The sequence below is a fragment of the Crinia signifera genome, chromosome 2 (assembly GCF_055691185.1).
Source record: "Crinia signifera chromosome 2, ASM5569118v1, whole genome shotgun sequence".
Taxonomy (NCBI): domain Eukaryota; kingdom Metazoa; phylum Chordata; class Amphibia; order Anura; family Myobatrachidae; genus Crinia; species Crinia signifera.
In genome coordinates, this window is record NC_139218.1 from 163,525,025 (window position 1) to 163,540,273 (window position 15,249).

The following is a 15,249-nucleotide window of genomic DNA, read 5'->3' on the forward strand; positions in this document are numbered from 1 at the left end:
CCTCTCACACTTTCTCCCTGGCTCGCACTCTCTCACACACACACACACACACACACACACACACACACACACGCCTTTATTCAAATCTGATCGCAGTACAAATTTTTTGGAAAATGGGCAAAACCTGCAGTGGTGGGGCAGATGTAATAAATATATATAGAGAGAGAGAGTTAGATTTGTGTGAGTTATTTTGTTTCTGTGCAGGGTAAATACTGGCTGCATTATTTTTACACTGCAATTTAGATTTCAGTTTCAACACACCCCACCCAAATATAACTCTCTCTGCACATGTTACATCTGCCCCACCTGCAGTGCACATGGTTTTGTATTTTACAAACAAATTTGTGCTGCAATCAGATCTGAATTAGGTCCACAGTCTCCCTCCCCCTCTCTAAAACATACAGGGGGAAATTTACTAAGACGTGTATTTGAAATGTGATGCTGCTATTAGCACCCTCTAAAAGTTAGTAGACAAGGGGCTAGATTCTCTATGCTTCAAAAGTGATTAAATGTAGAGGGATAAACAGCCAGCCAATCAGCTCCTACCTGCCATGTCACAGACTGTGTTTGAAAAATGTCAGCCAGGAGCTGATTGGCTGGCTGTTTATCACTCTCCATTTTATCACTTTTGTAGCTTAGAGAATCTGGCCCAAGATCTTATGTGAAGTACACAGCTTAGTAAATTTCTCCCACAGTCTATCCATATCTCTCTCTCAACACTCTTTCTGTCACACACACAGTCTGCTTCTATCTCTCACACACACTCCCTGTGTGTATTTCTCTCCTTTACTTTGTCTCTCTCACAAACTCTCTCCCACCTCTGTCTCTCACACACTCAGAACACTCTCTCATTTTTCTATCTCTCTCACAGACAAACACATACAGAGGCAGAAACGTTTTCTTTCAAATGTTTAGTGCAGTGCAGTCAGCAACAGTTTTCTTCTGCCACTGCAGGACACACCCCTTAGTGGCGATAGGTACGCCCACAAGTGAGGTTAGACACGCCCACTGGGCGGAGCATGACAACCCTCTCCGCAGCACAACACATTTTTCGAGCATTTAAAATATCCTTAAAACTAGTTTTCAAAAGTAGGCAAGTATGTCTCAACGCATCCAGTCTGTCAGGCTGTGTAATCAATCTAAAAAGGGCAGCTTAACAAGTCAATTAGAATCACCTCATATACGTATGAGACACTACTACTAGGGCAACCTTTTTTCAGCACACGCTGTCTCTTTATAAAGTATGGGAGGGCGCAAATTTATAGTTTGCAGGGGGGCGCCGAACACCCTAGCACCGGCCCTGATCCTGACTTCTCCCTCCATATGCGTAGAAGCACACAGGGCAACAACAGGAAAGGGTAAAAGCGGTAGACAAACTGGTAAGGCCAGAAAGCCGACAGGGTGCCAACCCCCACCGCAGCTGGATCTAGCGTCCGTGCGAAGTATACCGTTGCCATCAATGGCAATTCTGCAACTGGCCATCAATAGTGCTTAACTATGCAATGGATGACCATCGATATTTTTACATTCATTGTATTTGATTGATTGGCCTGTGGGCCAATCAAAACACAGGAGGCGTGGCTTCGCTGGTGTCAGAGGTGGAGCTATGCTCCTTGTCGCGGCACTTAAAAAAAAAAAAACATTGTTTTGCTATTCCATCGATGGAGGGAAACCATCTGGTTCTCCCCATCAATGGCAAAAGTATTCAACATCGCCATGAACCATCAATGATTTCGATGATGGTCGATGGCCATCCCTACTCTGTATGACCTGCAAGGTCTCCCCCCTCAAACTGCATGTCCACACTGACTAATAATCTGAGGACACAAGTGTATTTTCCTGTAATAAAAAAAAGGGGGCAGGAGAGGCAGTAACCAGTCTCTGCCAGCAGAGGGTGCCTGAGTGCAGAGATATATTCCTCTGGGAAGCAGTATCACATACCTTCAGTGAGCTGAGTTAGTGTTTTAGAAGTGAATGGCTGAAAGCATTTGGCTGGTCCTGGAGCCAAAGCTCTACTTAGACTTCCACAGCAGAGGCTTTTCTGAGATCTCTCTGTCCTTCTGAGAAGTGTAAGCTCAGAGAATAAGCTGCCCAAGCAGGGGTATCCACAGGGGACTGTACCAGAGGGGGGTTACTGTGCACATATCACAAGTAACATGCCCTCAAAAGCTTGTATAAATTTAGCATTGCATCTATACAATAAGGAGTAGGTATAGTTATGCCAGGTAGAAACACTGGATAGGAGAGACAGTGAAAAGAAAGGAGCTGCCACAGGGCATAAACAGTGCTATAGCCATTTTTGCATACAGCCCAACTGTCTTCACCCAGCTCTAAACCCCCAACTGTAAGTCACAGGCTGGATAGAGCTTGTAGCAGGACGGTCACCCGGAGGGGATGGATCGCTAAACTGTAGCCTTGCAGGAGCATACAGCCGCAATATGGAGCCTCCAGCAGCGTGTCAGAAGGCGCCAAGTTGTGTTTGAAAATGGCCCCCAGAGACACGCTGATACTGCTGGGGATAAATCGGGGCCCTGGGAGCACCACGTGGTAACTTCATCCTCCGCCCAGCAGCTCCGTCTCCAAGGGCACCAGATTTTTTTAAAACCTCTGATATCACCGCTGTTTCATGTCCTGACCTCCACTGCTAACAGCGAGGCAGGGTATAGTCACAATGCTGCAGTGCTGGCCATTAGTGGTGAGGCTGGGGAGGATCGTGGCACACGCCTTGGTGAGCAGTGCCCGTTGCATCTCCAGAGACGGTGGTCTCTGCAGCCAAGGAGCCGGGCTCAAACCGTAGCAGCAGCCGGCTCCCTCAGGCAGCTCCCACATCGTAGACAGATAGTAGCAGCAACTATCTGCCTGTCCTCAAGGCAGTTCTTGCTGCTTTGCCTACCTAACTACAAAATGCCCAGGAGAGAGCCAAAGTGTGACCTGCTCCCTTCGTGGCACAATCTAAGAGGGGAAGTAAAAGTGCCCATGCTCCCTGTGGTCGCCTTCTATTCCCCAGTGTTACTCCAGTGACACCTAGTGGATGAAGGAAAAAGGAAAAAGACGGCACTCACCAGTCTATATAAATGGAATTAAAAGTCCTTTATTGCATTCCTACATCCTGTTTCGGGGACACAGCCCCGTAGTCAGGGACAGCACAAGATGCAAAAAATTTGAGAACAAACAAATATTTATACCCCAACCATATGTTGATAGTTTAAAGATCTTAATCACCTGTGTGGGGGCCAGCCCAAGGCGTCCAGAAGCCACTCGCTTGGACAGTACGTAGCGGGAGCCGCAGATGTCATCAGTCAGATTCCCGCACAGGGAATTCAGTACACAAATTGCTTCAACAGGTGGAAAGCAACTGGATCTACATTTCCCCAAATGTATTATTTATTTATTAACAGTTTCTTATATAGCGCACACATATTCTGCAGTGCTTTACAGAGAATAGTTGAACATTCACATCAGTCCCTGCCCCAGTGGAGCTTAGAATATATAATTGCTACCACATGTATACGCACACACATTCCCAAAGGGATTAAATGACTCTTTAGGTCTGCAATGTTATTTATAACAAATTCAAAGTTCTTAGTTCTCTGTTCTTTTCGGGGTTCCTTCCCACATGGATAACATATAAAAAATTAGAGAAAAGAGAACACAATAGTATAGCAAGTCTTGACAAGTAATTCCAGAGCAAAGTCCCAGTGTGCTCCACTACAGGGCGTGAAAAGATTACTTCTTATGGGGTCACCGTAGTGTTGAGCTGTTTAATTTTTGCTTACACTCGCTTACATAAAGTAAGACGCCACCATACACATAAAGGTATCTTTCACTGCCTTCTCGTTCCCCCGGCCTTCTTCTTCTGTATTTCCTCTCAGATGTAGTTAGTGAAATATAAATGGGGAGGGATAGTGCCAGGGTATAATATTTCAAAGAAGGTAAACTTCCACACCTAGCCTGGCTAATGCTGCTATGGGATGTGAAAATATGATTTTTAAGGATCACCATTGTGTTCTATAAGCCAAATCTGCTTACATTAAATAAAGCACCACCATACACATAATCGTATCTTTTGTAAATTTTTACCACATATGGCCAAGATGGGTGCTCACGTTTATGCTTACTTGCAATCTCTGCGAATTCTCATATCGCGGTTTCTTTAATGGTCCTTGCTCTCAAAAAAGGAGAGATGCTTCCAAATATTCCACAAACTCAATTTATTAAAAAAAACGGAACAATAAAAAGGTAAAACATTGAAGTTGGTAAACAGGCCACACATGGGGCAAAGGCGACCGGAACACACTCACCCCAGGTAGGTCCTGATCAATGTGATTACCCAATTAAAAAAGCCACCAACGCGTTTCGACTATTTGTCTTTCTCAAGGTGTACCTTGCATCTCTTCTAGTCCTCATTTTATACTAATGGGAGAAGGGACGTCCCATCAGGGGAGTGTCCATCTCCTCAAAGCGGAAGTATAAATAAAAAGCCCTTTTCCAGGGTACAGACAAAGTAAACATAATACAACTTAAGCCTGAAAATCCCCAAGATGGTAGGGGAGAAGGTACCCTTTGTCACAAGTTAATCGGAGCCGAGTTCAGACGGTCTCCGGTGGTTTGCGTTCCATTCCTATGGAACGCATGCACTTCCGCCCTGGTCTCGCCGGACTATGACGACTTCCGGCATATGGGACGTTATGACACGTGCGCTCCATCCAAATGGAACGCAAACATAGTGGTTACCACTTCCTTATTCCGCGTTCCCAACTGTGGAAAGTTCTGCTTGTTTAGAACACATAGGGGTATAAAGGGATATACGTCCTTCCTTTCACATAAATATACACATTAATCAACAATAACTAAAAGATATTTAAAATACTCATAGAAACCATTTCATCTCGAAATCAAGATTCAACCCTCCTGGATGTAGGGTGCCAAAATTAAAAATACTGCGCATTTCTGTTTGGGCCAGTACTTCTTCTATATTGTTTTTCCTCCATGTACCATTAACCGATTCAAAATAAAACAAGGTGTTTTGGGTCACTATCATGGCATTCCTTGAAGTGTGCAGATACATTATGGGTGACCAATCCTTTTTTAATGTTTTGCCTGTGCTCTGCCATTCTCTTTTTTAACCGTCTAGATGTTCGCCCTATATATTGCTTATTACAGGAACACTGCAATAAATAGATAATATTTTTACTATGGCAGGTGATAGACTGTCTAATGGTAAACTCTTTCCCAGTTTTGGATGCAGTGACTTTAATTATTTTTGACTGATCACATGATGCATGTGCCGCATCTGTGAAACACCTCAGTTTTTATAATTCCCTTTTTTTCGGGTTGGTTGAGTGCACTGCTCACCAAATTATTTTTAATATTCTTAGCCCTGCGATAGAGATAAATTTGCAGAATGGTACATGGAGGAAAAACAATATAGAAGTAGTACTGGCCCAAACAGAACTGCGCAGTATTTTTAATTTTGGCACCCTACATCCAGGAGGGTTGATTCTCGATTTCGAGATGAAATGGTTTCTATGAGTATTTTAAATATCTTTTAGTTATTGTTGATTAATGTGTATATTTATGTGAAAGGAAGGACGTATATCCCTTTATACCCTTCTAAACAAGCAGAACGTTCCACAGTTGGGAACGCGGTATAAGGAAGTGGTAACAACTAGGTTTGCGTTCCATTTGGATGGAGCGTACGTGTCAACTCGGCTCCGATTAACTTGTGAGTAAATACCTTCTCTACCATCTTGGGGATTTTCAGGCTTAAGTTGTATTATGTTTACTTTATGTCTGTACATTGGAAAAGGGCTTTTTATTTATACTTCCACTTTGAGGAGACGGACACTCACCTGATGGGACGTCCCTTCTCCCATTAGGTATAAAATGAAGACTAGAAGAGATGCAAGGTACACCTTGAGAAAGAAAAATAGTCTAAACGCGTTGGTGGCTTTTTTAATTGGGTAATCACATTGATCAGGACCTACCTGGGGTGAGTGTGTTCCGGTCGCCTTTGCCCCATGTGTGGCCCGTTTACCAACTTCAATGTTTTACCTTTTTATTGTTCTGTTTTTTAAATAAATTGAGTTTGTGGAATATTTGGAAGCATCTCTCCTTTTTTGAGAGCAAGGACCATTAAAGAAACCGCTATATGAGGATTCGCAGAGATTGCAAGTAAGCATAAACGTGAGCACCCATCTTGACCATATGTGGTGAAAATTTACAAAAGATACCATTAGGTGTATGGTGGTGCTTTATTTAATGTAAGCACACTGTAAGCAGATTCGGCTTATATAACACAAGGGTGATCCTTAAAAATCATATTTTCACATCCCATAGCAGCATTAGCCAGGCTAGGTGTGGAAGTTTACCTTCTTTGAAATATTATACCAGGGTTGCCGACTTTCAAAAAATCCTGCAGCGTTTTGGGGGCGGGGCTTAACAGTGACATCATTAAGCTCCGCCCCCATTACGGCAAATAGCCGAAATAACTGATGTCCATGGAGGGGCGGGGCTAAAACGACAAGATTGTGCCATTTTAGCTCCGCCCCCTCCCCTGAGACCCGCGGATTGCGGCATATAAATGCCGCGATCGGGGGGGCTCAGTGGGGGTACCCCTAATTCCGGGAGGGTTGCCCACCCTTCCGGGGGCCGGAAGGAAGGACCCGATTTTCGGGAGACTCCCGCAAATTCCGAGAGGGTCGGCAACCCTGTATTATACCCTGACAGTATCCCTCCCCATTTATATTTCACTAACTACAACTGAGAGGAAATACAGAAGAAGAAGGCCGGGGGAACGAGAAGGCAGTGAAAGATACCTTTATGTGTATGGTGGCGTCTTAAGCGAGTGTAAGCAAAATTTAAAGAGCTCAACACTACGGTGACCCCATAAGAAGTAATCTTTTCACGCCCTGTAGACTGGGACTTTGCTCTGGAATTACTTGTCAAGACTTGCTATACTATTGTGTTCTCTTTTCTCTAATTTTTTATATGTTATCCATGTGTGAAGGAACCCCGAAAAGAACAGAGAACTAAGAACTTTGAACTTTAAACCCTCCCCATTTTTTGGGATAGAGGTGGTAAGAGCGCTGTTTTGAGAGGAATACCTATTTGTTTTTCTTGTATATTTGTTTTAGAGGGTTTGGTGACCCCCTATTTTGGTATTTCTACTTGATAGCTGCTCTAAGCGCAGTCTAGATTGTCATTTATTGTAATTTTATTTATAACAAATGGTGGTCTCTTCCTCCAGCTACATTTTCAATTTTTAATTCTTACACCCACCTTTAGTTTTCTGTGTTTGTTTTTCTTTTTCACTTTAGGGGAGATAGAACATGCTAATATCAGTGACATTAACTGGCAATTAAAATAACGGTACTTGTTTCCTAGAACGGCACCCACGATTTTCATCGTATGGGCTCCTAAAAATCTCATCGCATCGCATCTCCCTGGAATATTGCGGCATTGGATGTGATTTAATTCAATTTTAAATTGTACAAGCACCCATGCCATGAGATGCGATGGGTGCTTACAATGAGATGTAACCCCCAGTATCCACGCCATCCTGAAGCGTGGCGAGCCCCACGAGGGGCGGCGGTACGCGTCCTCCGACGTTTTCATACCCCCACTATCCACGTCGGCGTGTAGTTAATTCTAGATAGTGTGGCAAGCGCAGCGAGCCCGAAGTGTGGCGAGCTTCGGGCTCGGATTCTGCGTCCGCTCGCCTCACTATCTAAAATCAACTCAACGCCGATGTGGATAGTGGGGGTATGAAAAGGATGGAGGACGCGTACCGCCGCCGCACGCCACGCTTCAGGATGGTGTGGATACTGGGGGTTACATCTCATTGTAAGCACCCATCACATCTCATGGCATGGGTGCTTGTACAGTTAAAAATCGCATCGCATCCCATTTGCTGGCATGCGATATTTAATTGCACAAGCATCGCATCGCACACCACTAAATAAGGTACACGATGCCATGCGATGGGCGCCATGCTAGGAAAAAGTACCAAAATAACTAATATACTTCAATAACAACCCCCCCTGTGGGAGCACATGGTTCTAACATACGGTTGTTGTTCCGTTATAGCCACTAACATACTCAATATTATCTTCAACATTTTTCTTATTTTTTTCTTTTCTTATTATTTTCTTTTTCTATTTTATTTCCAATTATAACTCACAGTTTGTTAATTCATCATATATATTTTTTCATGTTAAACCTTAAATAATTTTGTCTAAATTTATCTATTAAGTGATTGGTGCTCAGATTAAAAGTAGAGCCGTCTGAGAACAGTTAACTCTGCATTTAATTTGAGTGTTTCGTATATGTAACTTTTTGTTTGATTTGGTCTCACCGGCCGGTGTTCTTTTTTAGTGTATAAAAATTGTCATAATAAATACATATTTATTTTTACTCAAATTTGAGATTATAGTGTGTCCATCAGCGCCGTCTACTTTGTGTGTGTTTTTTCTGTTTTACAAGAGAGTTGAGTATCCCTTCTAGACGGCAGCGAGGACTACTATTTGGCTTCCTGCGCTTGGTTATAAATTCTGCTCAGTATTTCAAAGAACCAGACTCCTGGACTAATCCGTGAAAAACAGAATATTGGCTTTACAGGGGAATTTGCTATTACAGCAAGGCAAACACAAGTACCAGCTTGCCCAGGCTGTAAGATCCCACTGGTAAGTTTAATTACACATGTAAAATAAAAAAAGACGACATTAGAGTTCCCCACCCGAAAGCAAAACAGAAGAGCAAGGCATTGGAGGGCAATAGAGAAGAGGACTATCGACAAACAAAAAGTTTAGTTTTAGAAGTGCGCCTTGTACACCCAAAGGTTACCAGTTTCCTCCAAATGGAGTCATATATATTGATTTAACTATGAGTATCAACATCCTCTTATCCTAATTTAGGTTATATACTGCAGATCAGGCTCAGAAATATTACCTCATCATTACTGATTGGCACAGATGGATGAAGCAGGTTTCCGATTTCACGCAGGCTTTCAAATCTCTCGCTCTCTAAACGCAAACGTTCTGCTTCAGTTTCTGCAATTTTCTCATCTACTAGGATCCGAAGTCTCTTTATTTGTTTTACGGATAAGGTCTGCATTGGGAAAAAAAAAAGAGCCCACAAGTAATTTAAAAGCAAACAAAAAAATTATACAGGTTGAGTATTCCTTACCCAAAATGCCCGGGACCAGAAGAATTGTGGATAAACAGATTATTCCGTATTTCAGAATATTTTTATATTTCAAAGATGTATCTTGAGGTATATTGCATTTATGTTGTATAAAACACATGAAATACACACAAACATTTATCTGTGCATAAAACAAGGTTTCAAAACATGAAACAGTTTGTGTACTCTCTCAGATACTGAATTTAAATGCCAAACAATCATTTTCTTGCACATATTTAGTGCCAGTTACATATCAGGTCCTCAGTAGTGCGGTTACAGATGTCCCCAGTATGCTTTCAGCAAAAAAAAAAAAAAATCACTTTCTGGAATGTATGGTTTTCGGAATAATTTGGATAACTGATATTTGGATAAGGGATACTCTACATACATACATACATACATACATACATACATACATGTTAGGCAAGGAAGCAGCGGCACTCAAAGACTTATTTGTTGAATACAAGTTTTTTCATGTAAGGTTACATGCTGCAGCCAGTGTTTCGGGGACCAAAGTATCCCCTTTATCAAGGCTACTTGTCTACTTCTGGTTTGACCAAACACCTATGTTGAGGTCCCTTGTATCCATGCTGGGGCAGAATTACAAAGGATTCAATGTTTGTTGTTGCCATTTGTTTGTTTACTTCTCCCACAATGCACTCGGTTTACCTCAGAGCTCTCACTCCTGTACGGAGACTTCCGGGAGATACCAGCATTGTGCAGTCTGCTGATTTGGAAACTGTTTTAATAGGAGAAATTGCGTTTTTAACAAGATATCTACTTTCATATCATGGGCTACAAAAATGGAGCCTATCTCCGACACAATTGCCACTTTCCTCTTTGAACTTCTTGTGGTCATCAACAATAGGGGAGAACTCGACTTGTCAAGCTAAATTTTCATGTCAAGCAGAATGAGAAAAACAAATGCTCGACAATTCGGACTGTTACTGGTGGGACTGAATACCCCATTAAAACATTAAACTCAAAACTTTACATAACCTTGGTTGGCAATTACAGAAATTAAACGTTTTTTGACCAGGTTTGCACACAAGGATTTTGGCCTACTCTTCCATGCAGATCTTCTCTAGATCTGATAAATTTTGGGGCTGTTGCCGGTAAACACGGACCTTTAACACCTTCCACAGATTTCAATTAGTTTGAGGTCTGGAGACTGGCTAGGCCACTCCATGACCTTGTAATGCATTTTACGGAGCCACTCCTTATGCTGCTTTCAGACCGCAAAACTGGCTTTGACCCTGTATTTGAAAAAGTTTCCAAAAACGGGTCTGCCAGGTAAAACCCCTTTCACACCGCATCTCTTAAACTGTATATTACCGTTTAAGTGCGGTTTTTAGACACTGGCAGACCCGTTTTTGGAAACTTTCCAAAAACAGGGTCAAAAGCCAGCCATATTTGCCATGTACTGTCCCAACTAACTACAGTGTACTGTCACAACTGACTGCAGTGCTCTGCTGCTGCAGTGATGTGCCCTGTACTGTCCCAACTAACTACAGTGCCCCCCCACCCCCCCCCTGTGCAGCCGGTACCTCAGTAATTGCGGATCCCGGCACAGCAGTATGGGCGGGTGCACTTATGAAAAAAAGTGTCTTTCAGAAAATGGCTGCCCCATAGGAAAACCGGTTTTTAAAAAAAACTGTCTTTCGTATGGGGGCAGCCATTTTCCGAAAGTCACTTTTTTTCATGAGTGCTTCAGACCATACTGCACTGCCGGGATCCGCAATTACGGAGGTACCGGCTGCACGGGGGGGGGGGGGGTGTTTCTTAACACATTGTGGGGGGGGGGGCGGCTGAATATTTAATGAGCGCTCATTCAATAGTCACTGCGCTGAATTTTGGACCCTGCTCATTGACTGGGTCCTAAATACCGTTTCAGACCCGATTTTGATGCCAAAATACCGGGTCTGAAACGGGTAGGACCCTCCATTTTAACAGTTTTACAAAATCGGCTTTTGTAAAACGGTAAAGTGGTCCTGCACCTTTCAGACCGCACAGATTACAGTTTTAAAACGGTTAAAAAAAAATCGGCAAAATACCGGTTTTTAAGTGCGGTCTGAAAGGGGCATTAGTTGCCAGGTCACTGTGTTTGGGGTCATGGTCATGCTGGAAGACCCAGCAACATTTCATGTTCCATGCGCTTACTGAGAGAAGGGAGGTTTGGGGCAAAATCTCATGATACATTGCCTCATTCATCCTCTCCCTAATACAGATCAGTCATCCTGTCCTCTTTGCAGAAAGGCAGCCACAAAGCATGTTTCCACCCCCATGGTTCACAGTGGGTATGGTGTTTTTTTGGGATGCTACTCATCATTCTTCTCCCTCCAAACATGGCGAGTGGAGTTCATACCAAAAAGTTCTATTTTGTTCTTATCTGACCACATTTTCCCAATCCTCCTCTGGATCATCCAGATGGTCACTGGCAAACTTTAGATGGGCCTGGACATGTGCTGGCTAAGCAGCGGAACTTTTCGGGAGCTGCAGGATTTTAATCCATGATGACGTAGTGTGTTACTCATGGTAACCTTTTGTGACTGTGGTCCCAGCGCTCTGGAGGTCATTCACCAGTTTCCTCTGTGTAGTTGTGGGCCGATTCCTCACCGTTCTCCAGATCACTTATACCCCACATAGTGAGATCTTTCATGGAGCCCCAGGTCGAGGGAGATTGTCAGTGATCTTGTATTTCTTAATAATTGCACCAAAAGTTGATCTTTTCCCACCAAACTGCTTGCATATTGTTGAGTAGCTCACCCCAGCCTTGTGCAGCTCTACAATTTCGTCCCTGGTGTCCCTAGACTGCTCTCCGATCTTGGCCATGGTGGAGAGGTTGCAGTCTGACTGTTTGAGGGTGTGGACAGGTGTCTTTTATACAGATAACCAGTTCAAACAAACAGGTGTCATGAATACAGGTAACAAGTGGAGGATAAAAGAGATTCTTAAAGATTAACAACAGATCTAGGAGAGCCAGAAATCGTTCTGGTTGGTAGGTGTCCACATATTTATTTCCTGCAAGATTATACTAATAAATGGTTTACAAATCATACAATGTGATTTACTGTTCCCCCCTTCTCCCCCCACATTCTGTCTCTCACAGTTGAAGTGTACCTACTGTATGATGGAAATTACAGACCTCATCTTTGTAAGTGGGTCAACTTCCACAATCAGTGTCTGTCCAAATACTTTTTTGCCCACTGTACACACACACACACACACACTAGCAAGCCCGCTCGAAGCAAAAGCTTCAAAAGCTTGTCTACCACCTCTCTGGGCACCCTCATCAGCTCCTATGGTTTTCATTACCAACTTTATGCTGATGATACCCTAATCTATCTCTCCTCCCCCGACTTATCCCCATCACTCCTGTCCAAGGTCTCCAAACTAAACATGGCTAAAACTGAACTTCTAATCTTCCATCCCACTATCTCCAACAGCATTGGTGAAACCGAGATCACGTCCACCGACCAAACGCGTTGCCTCGGTGTCATCATTGACTCCTCCCTCTTTCACCCCCCACATTCGTGCTCTCACAGTCTTGCAGCTTTCACCTACGCAACATCTCACGCATCAGACCATTCCTCTACACTGACGCAACCAAAATTCTCATTCACTCTCGTCATCTCCCGCCTTGACTACTGCAACATCCTTCCCTCTGGGCTACCTCTCACCCGCCTCGCACCTCTCCAATCCATTCTTAACGCTGCTGCTAGGCTCATCTTCCTCTCCCGCCGCACTACCTCCGCCTCCCCCCTCTGTCTATCTCTTCACTGACTCCCCATTCCTTTCTGAGTTCTCTTTAAACTCCTCACCACCACCTACAAGGCTCTCTCCTCCTCCACCGCTCCTTACCTCTCTTCACTGATCTCTAGCCACACTCCCTCCCGTCCTCTTCGCTCCATCGCTGACCTCTCACCTAATCACCTCCTCCCACTCCCGTGTCCAAGACTTCTCTCACGCTGCCCCCCTGCACTGGAACAACCTCCCGCCACCCATCAGGCTTTGATTCCCTTACCTCCTTCAAGCGCTCCCTCAAAACCCACTTTTTTCGACTAGCCTATCCCTCCTCCTAACCTCTTTTGATCCTCCTATCCTGCCTCCGTTCCTACTTATCCTATTGTTTTTCGTTCGTCCACCCACCTATTTTTAGTATGTTAACTCTTATGAGTAGGGTCCTCCTTCCTCACCCTACCTCTTTACCTCACCTGTGCTACTGTCCTGTTCTTCCCTTCCTCTACTTCATCTTCAGTCTCCTCGACAATTTTGACACCTACTTCTGAACTGATGCTGATTTTAGTTCTACCAGCTATACCCCTTGTGAAGACATGGATTCTCTGATCACTCAGGTAAACAGTTTAGTAACATGGCAAAAGCCCTTTATGGTTTAATATAATATAATATATATATATATATATATATATATATATATATATATATATATATATATATATATATATATATATATATATATATATATATATATATATATACATATACACACACACACACACATACACAGTGCACTACAACAGTTACAATTACCAGCCAGGAAGGTATCTTACTTACCAAGTCCCCACAGTAGTATATGATTATCGGTGCTTACGTTCCTTTGCTACACAAGCTGGCAGTATTTCTGAGTCCCCTGGCTTGGGATACCAGCTCACACAGCGCCCTGAAATGTCCACACTGACGGCACCGCAATGCCTAGTCCGCTTCTGTATGTCAGAAGTCTAACTCTCTCTCTCTGCACCTCCTGTGCTGATCTCTTCCCCCAGTACAGCTCACTCCCCTTGTTATACCCAGCCCTGTCTATTCATAACCCAGGCAGTTCAATCAGGATGATAGAGAGTTTGATGAGATGCAGAGACGAACTGTCTGGGTTCCTGCATACAATGGGGTGGTGGTCAGCTTGAAGAAGCAATTTGTAGCGAAACACGTGTCCTGTCTATGTAGCGCTAGGGAAACAATGACTGTTTGGTGCTAGTGTAGGAAATTTATTGTCCTCATGTTTTATCATTAAACCAGGTTGTCGGTGTCTCCTAATAGGAAGAGACTGTTGGCAGGATTACCTCCCTATGTAGAGGGTCTGTAAAGCAGGCACTGCTTAAAATTCTCCCTATACTATTAAGTATAAGGGTACTAGTGGGGTGCCTTATAATTCAATTGAACCAGTACCAGTAATAAAACTGTCCAGTAGATGGCACTGTTGTGTCACATTTCCACAGTCTGAGACATCTATCTAAGTGGTGCATGAAATATCTATTGCAATAGCACCAATATTAAAGGCTTCCAGCAGGTGGCGCTGCTGCTGCATGTCTTTATAGGAGAAACTATACAGACTATAACACTCCGTCTCAAATTTCTGGGCACTAAGCCAGATTGTAGACAGATACAAACTAACCATCTGGTCAATGTGAAGTACCCCATAAAACCACACTTACCTGCCTTTTTCCAAACAGTCTTCCTTGCAATAAAGTAATTAACCACTACACCGCAGAAAGCCAATTTAGGCATATTTTTATTTTCTGTTTAATAAGTGTATCAGAGTGGTAATTATATTGTTCAAAGATTAAAAAGGAGTACACTGTAATATCCTGGTGGGGAATACACCCCGTAATTTTGTCAAACACCATAACTGACAGTCATCCCTACCTACATTTTAAAATCTGAAAACACATCTTTCTTTTCCATTGTCACTAAATGTATGTATGTTACTGTAATTTTTAACCTCTAATTTCGCTAATCGTGGCTGTCTCCTTATCCAACCTATACCAATAAAGATAAGAGGAGCTGCCACCTTTTTAAAGTATAAAAAGGAATCTTTCCAATAAATTCTTGGTCTTATTGTTTTTCGAAGGAGTGCATCCATAACAAATTCTCTTTTCTTGTTGTTCTCATACAATGGGGTGTACATGATCAGATTACCTGTATATCCAACCATACACTGTTTACTACTTATGTTAATCCCATTTGATTAACATCAGACTTAGAACAATGGGAAAGTTAACCTATAGTAAATAACACTCTGGCCTAGACCTATTCATCTTAACAATTACA

The 15,249-nt window shown here is 43.0% G+C and overlaps 1 protein-coding gene across 1 annotated transcript in view; it reads right to left on the bottom strand.

Annotated features, from left to right (window-relative positions):
• SARS1 (seryl-tRNA synthetase 1) overlaps window positions 1-15,249 on the bottom strand; it is a 97,163-nt gene that overhangs the window by 48,468 nt on the left and 33,446 nt on the right. Inside the window, exon 4 of the mRNA XM_083173158.1 lies at window positions 8,950-9,108. Within this exon, the coding sequence (XP_083029284.1) occupies window positions 8,950-9,108 (159 nt within the window). The remainder of the gene's footprint in view (window positions 1-8,949; window positions 9,109-15,249) is intronic.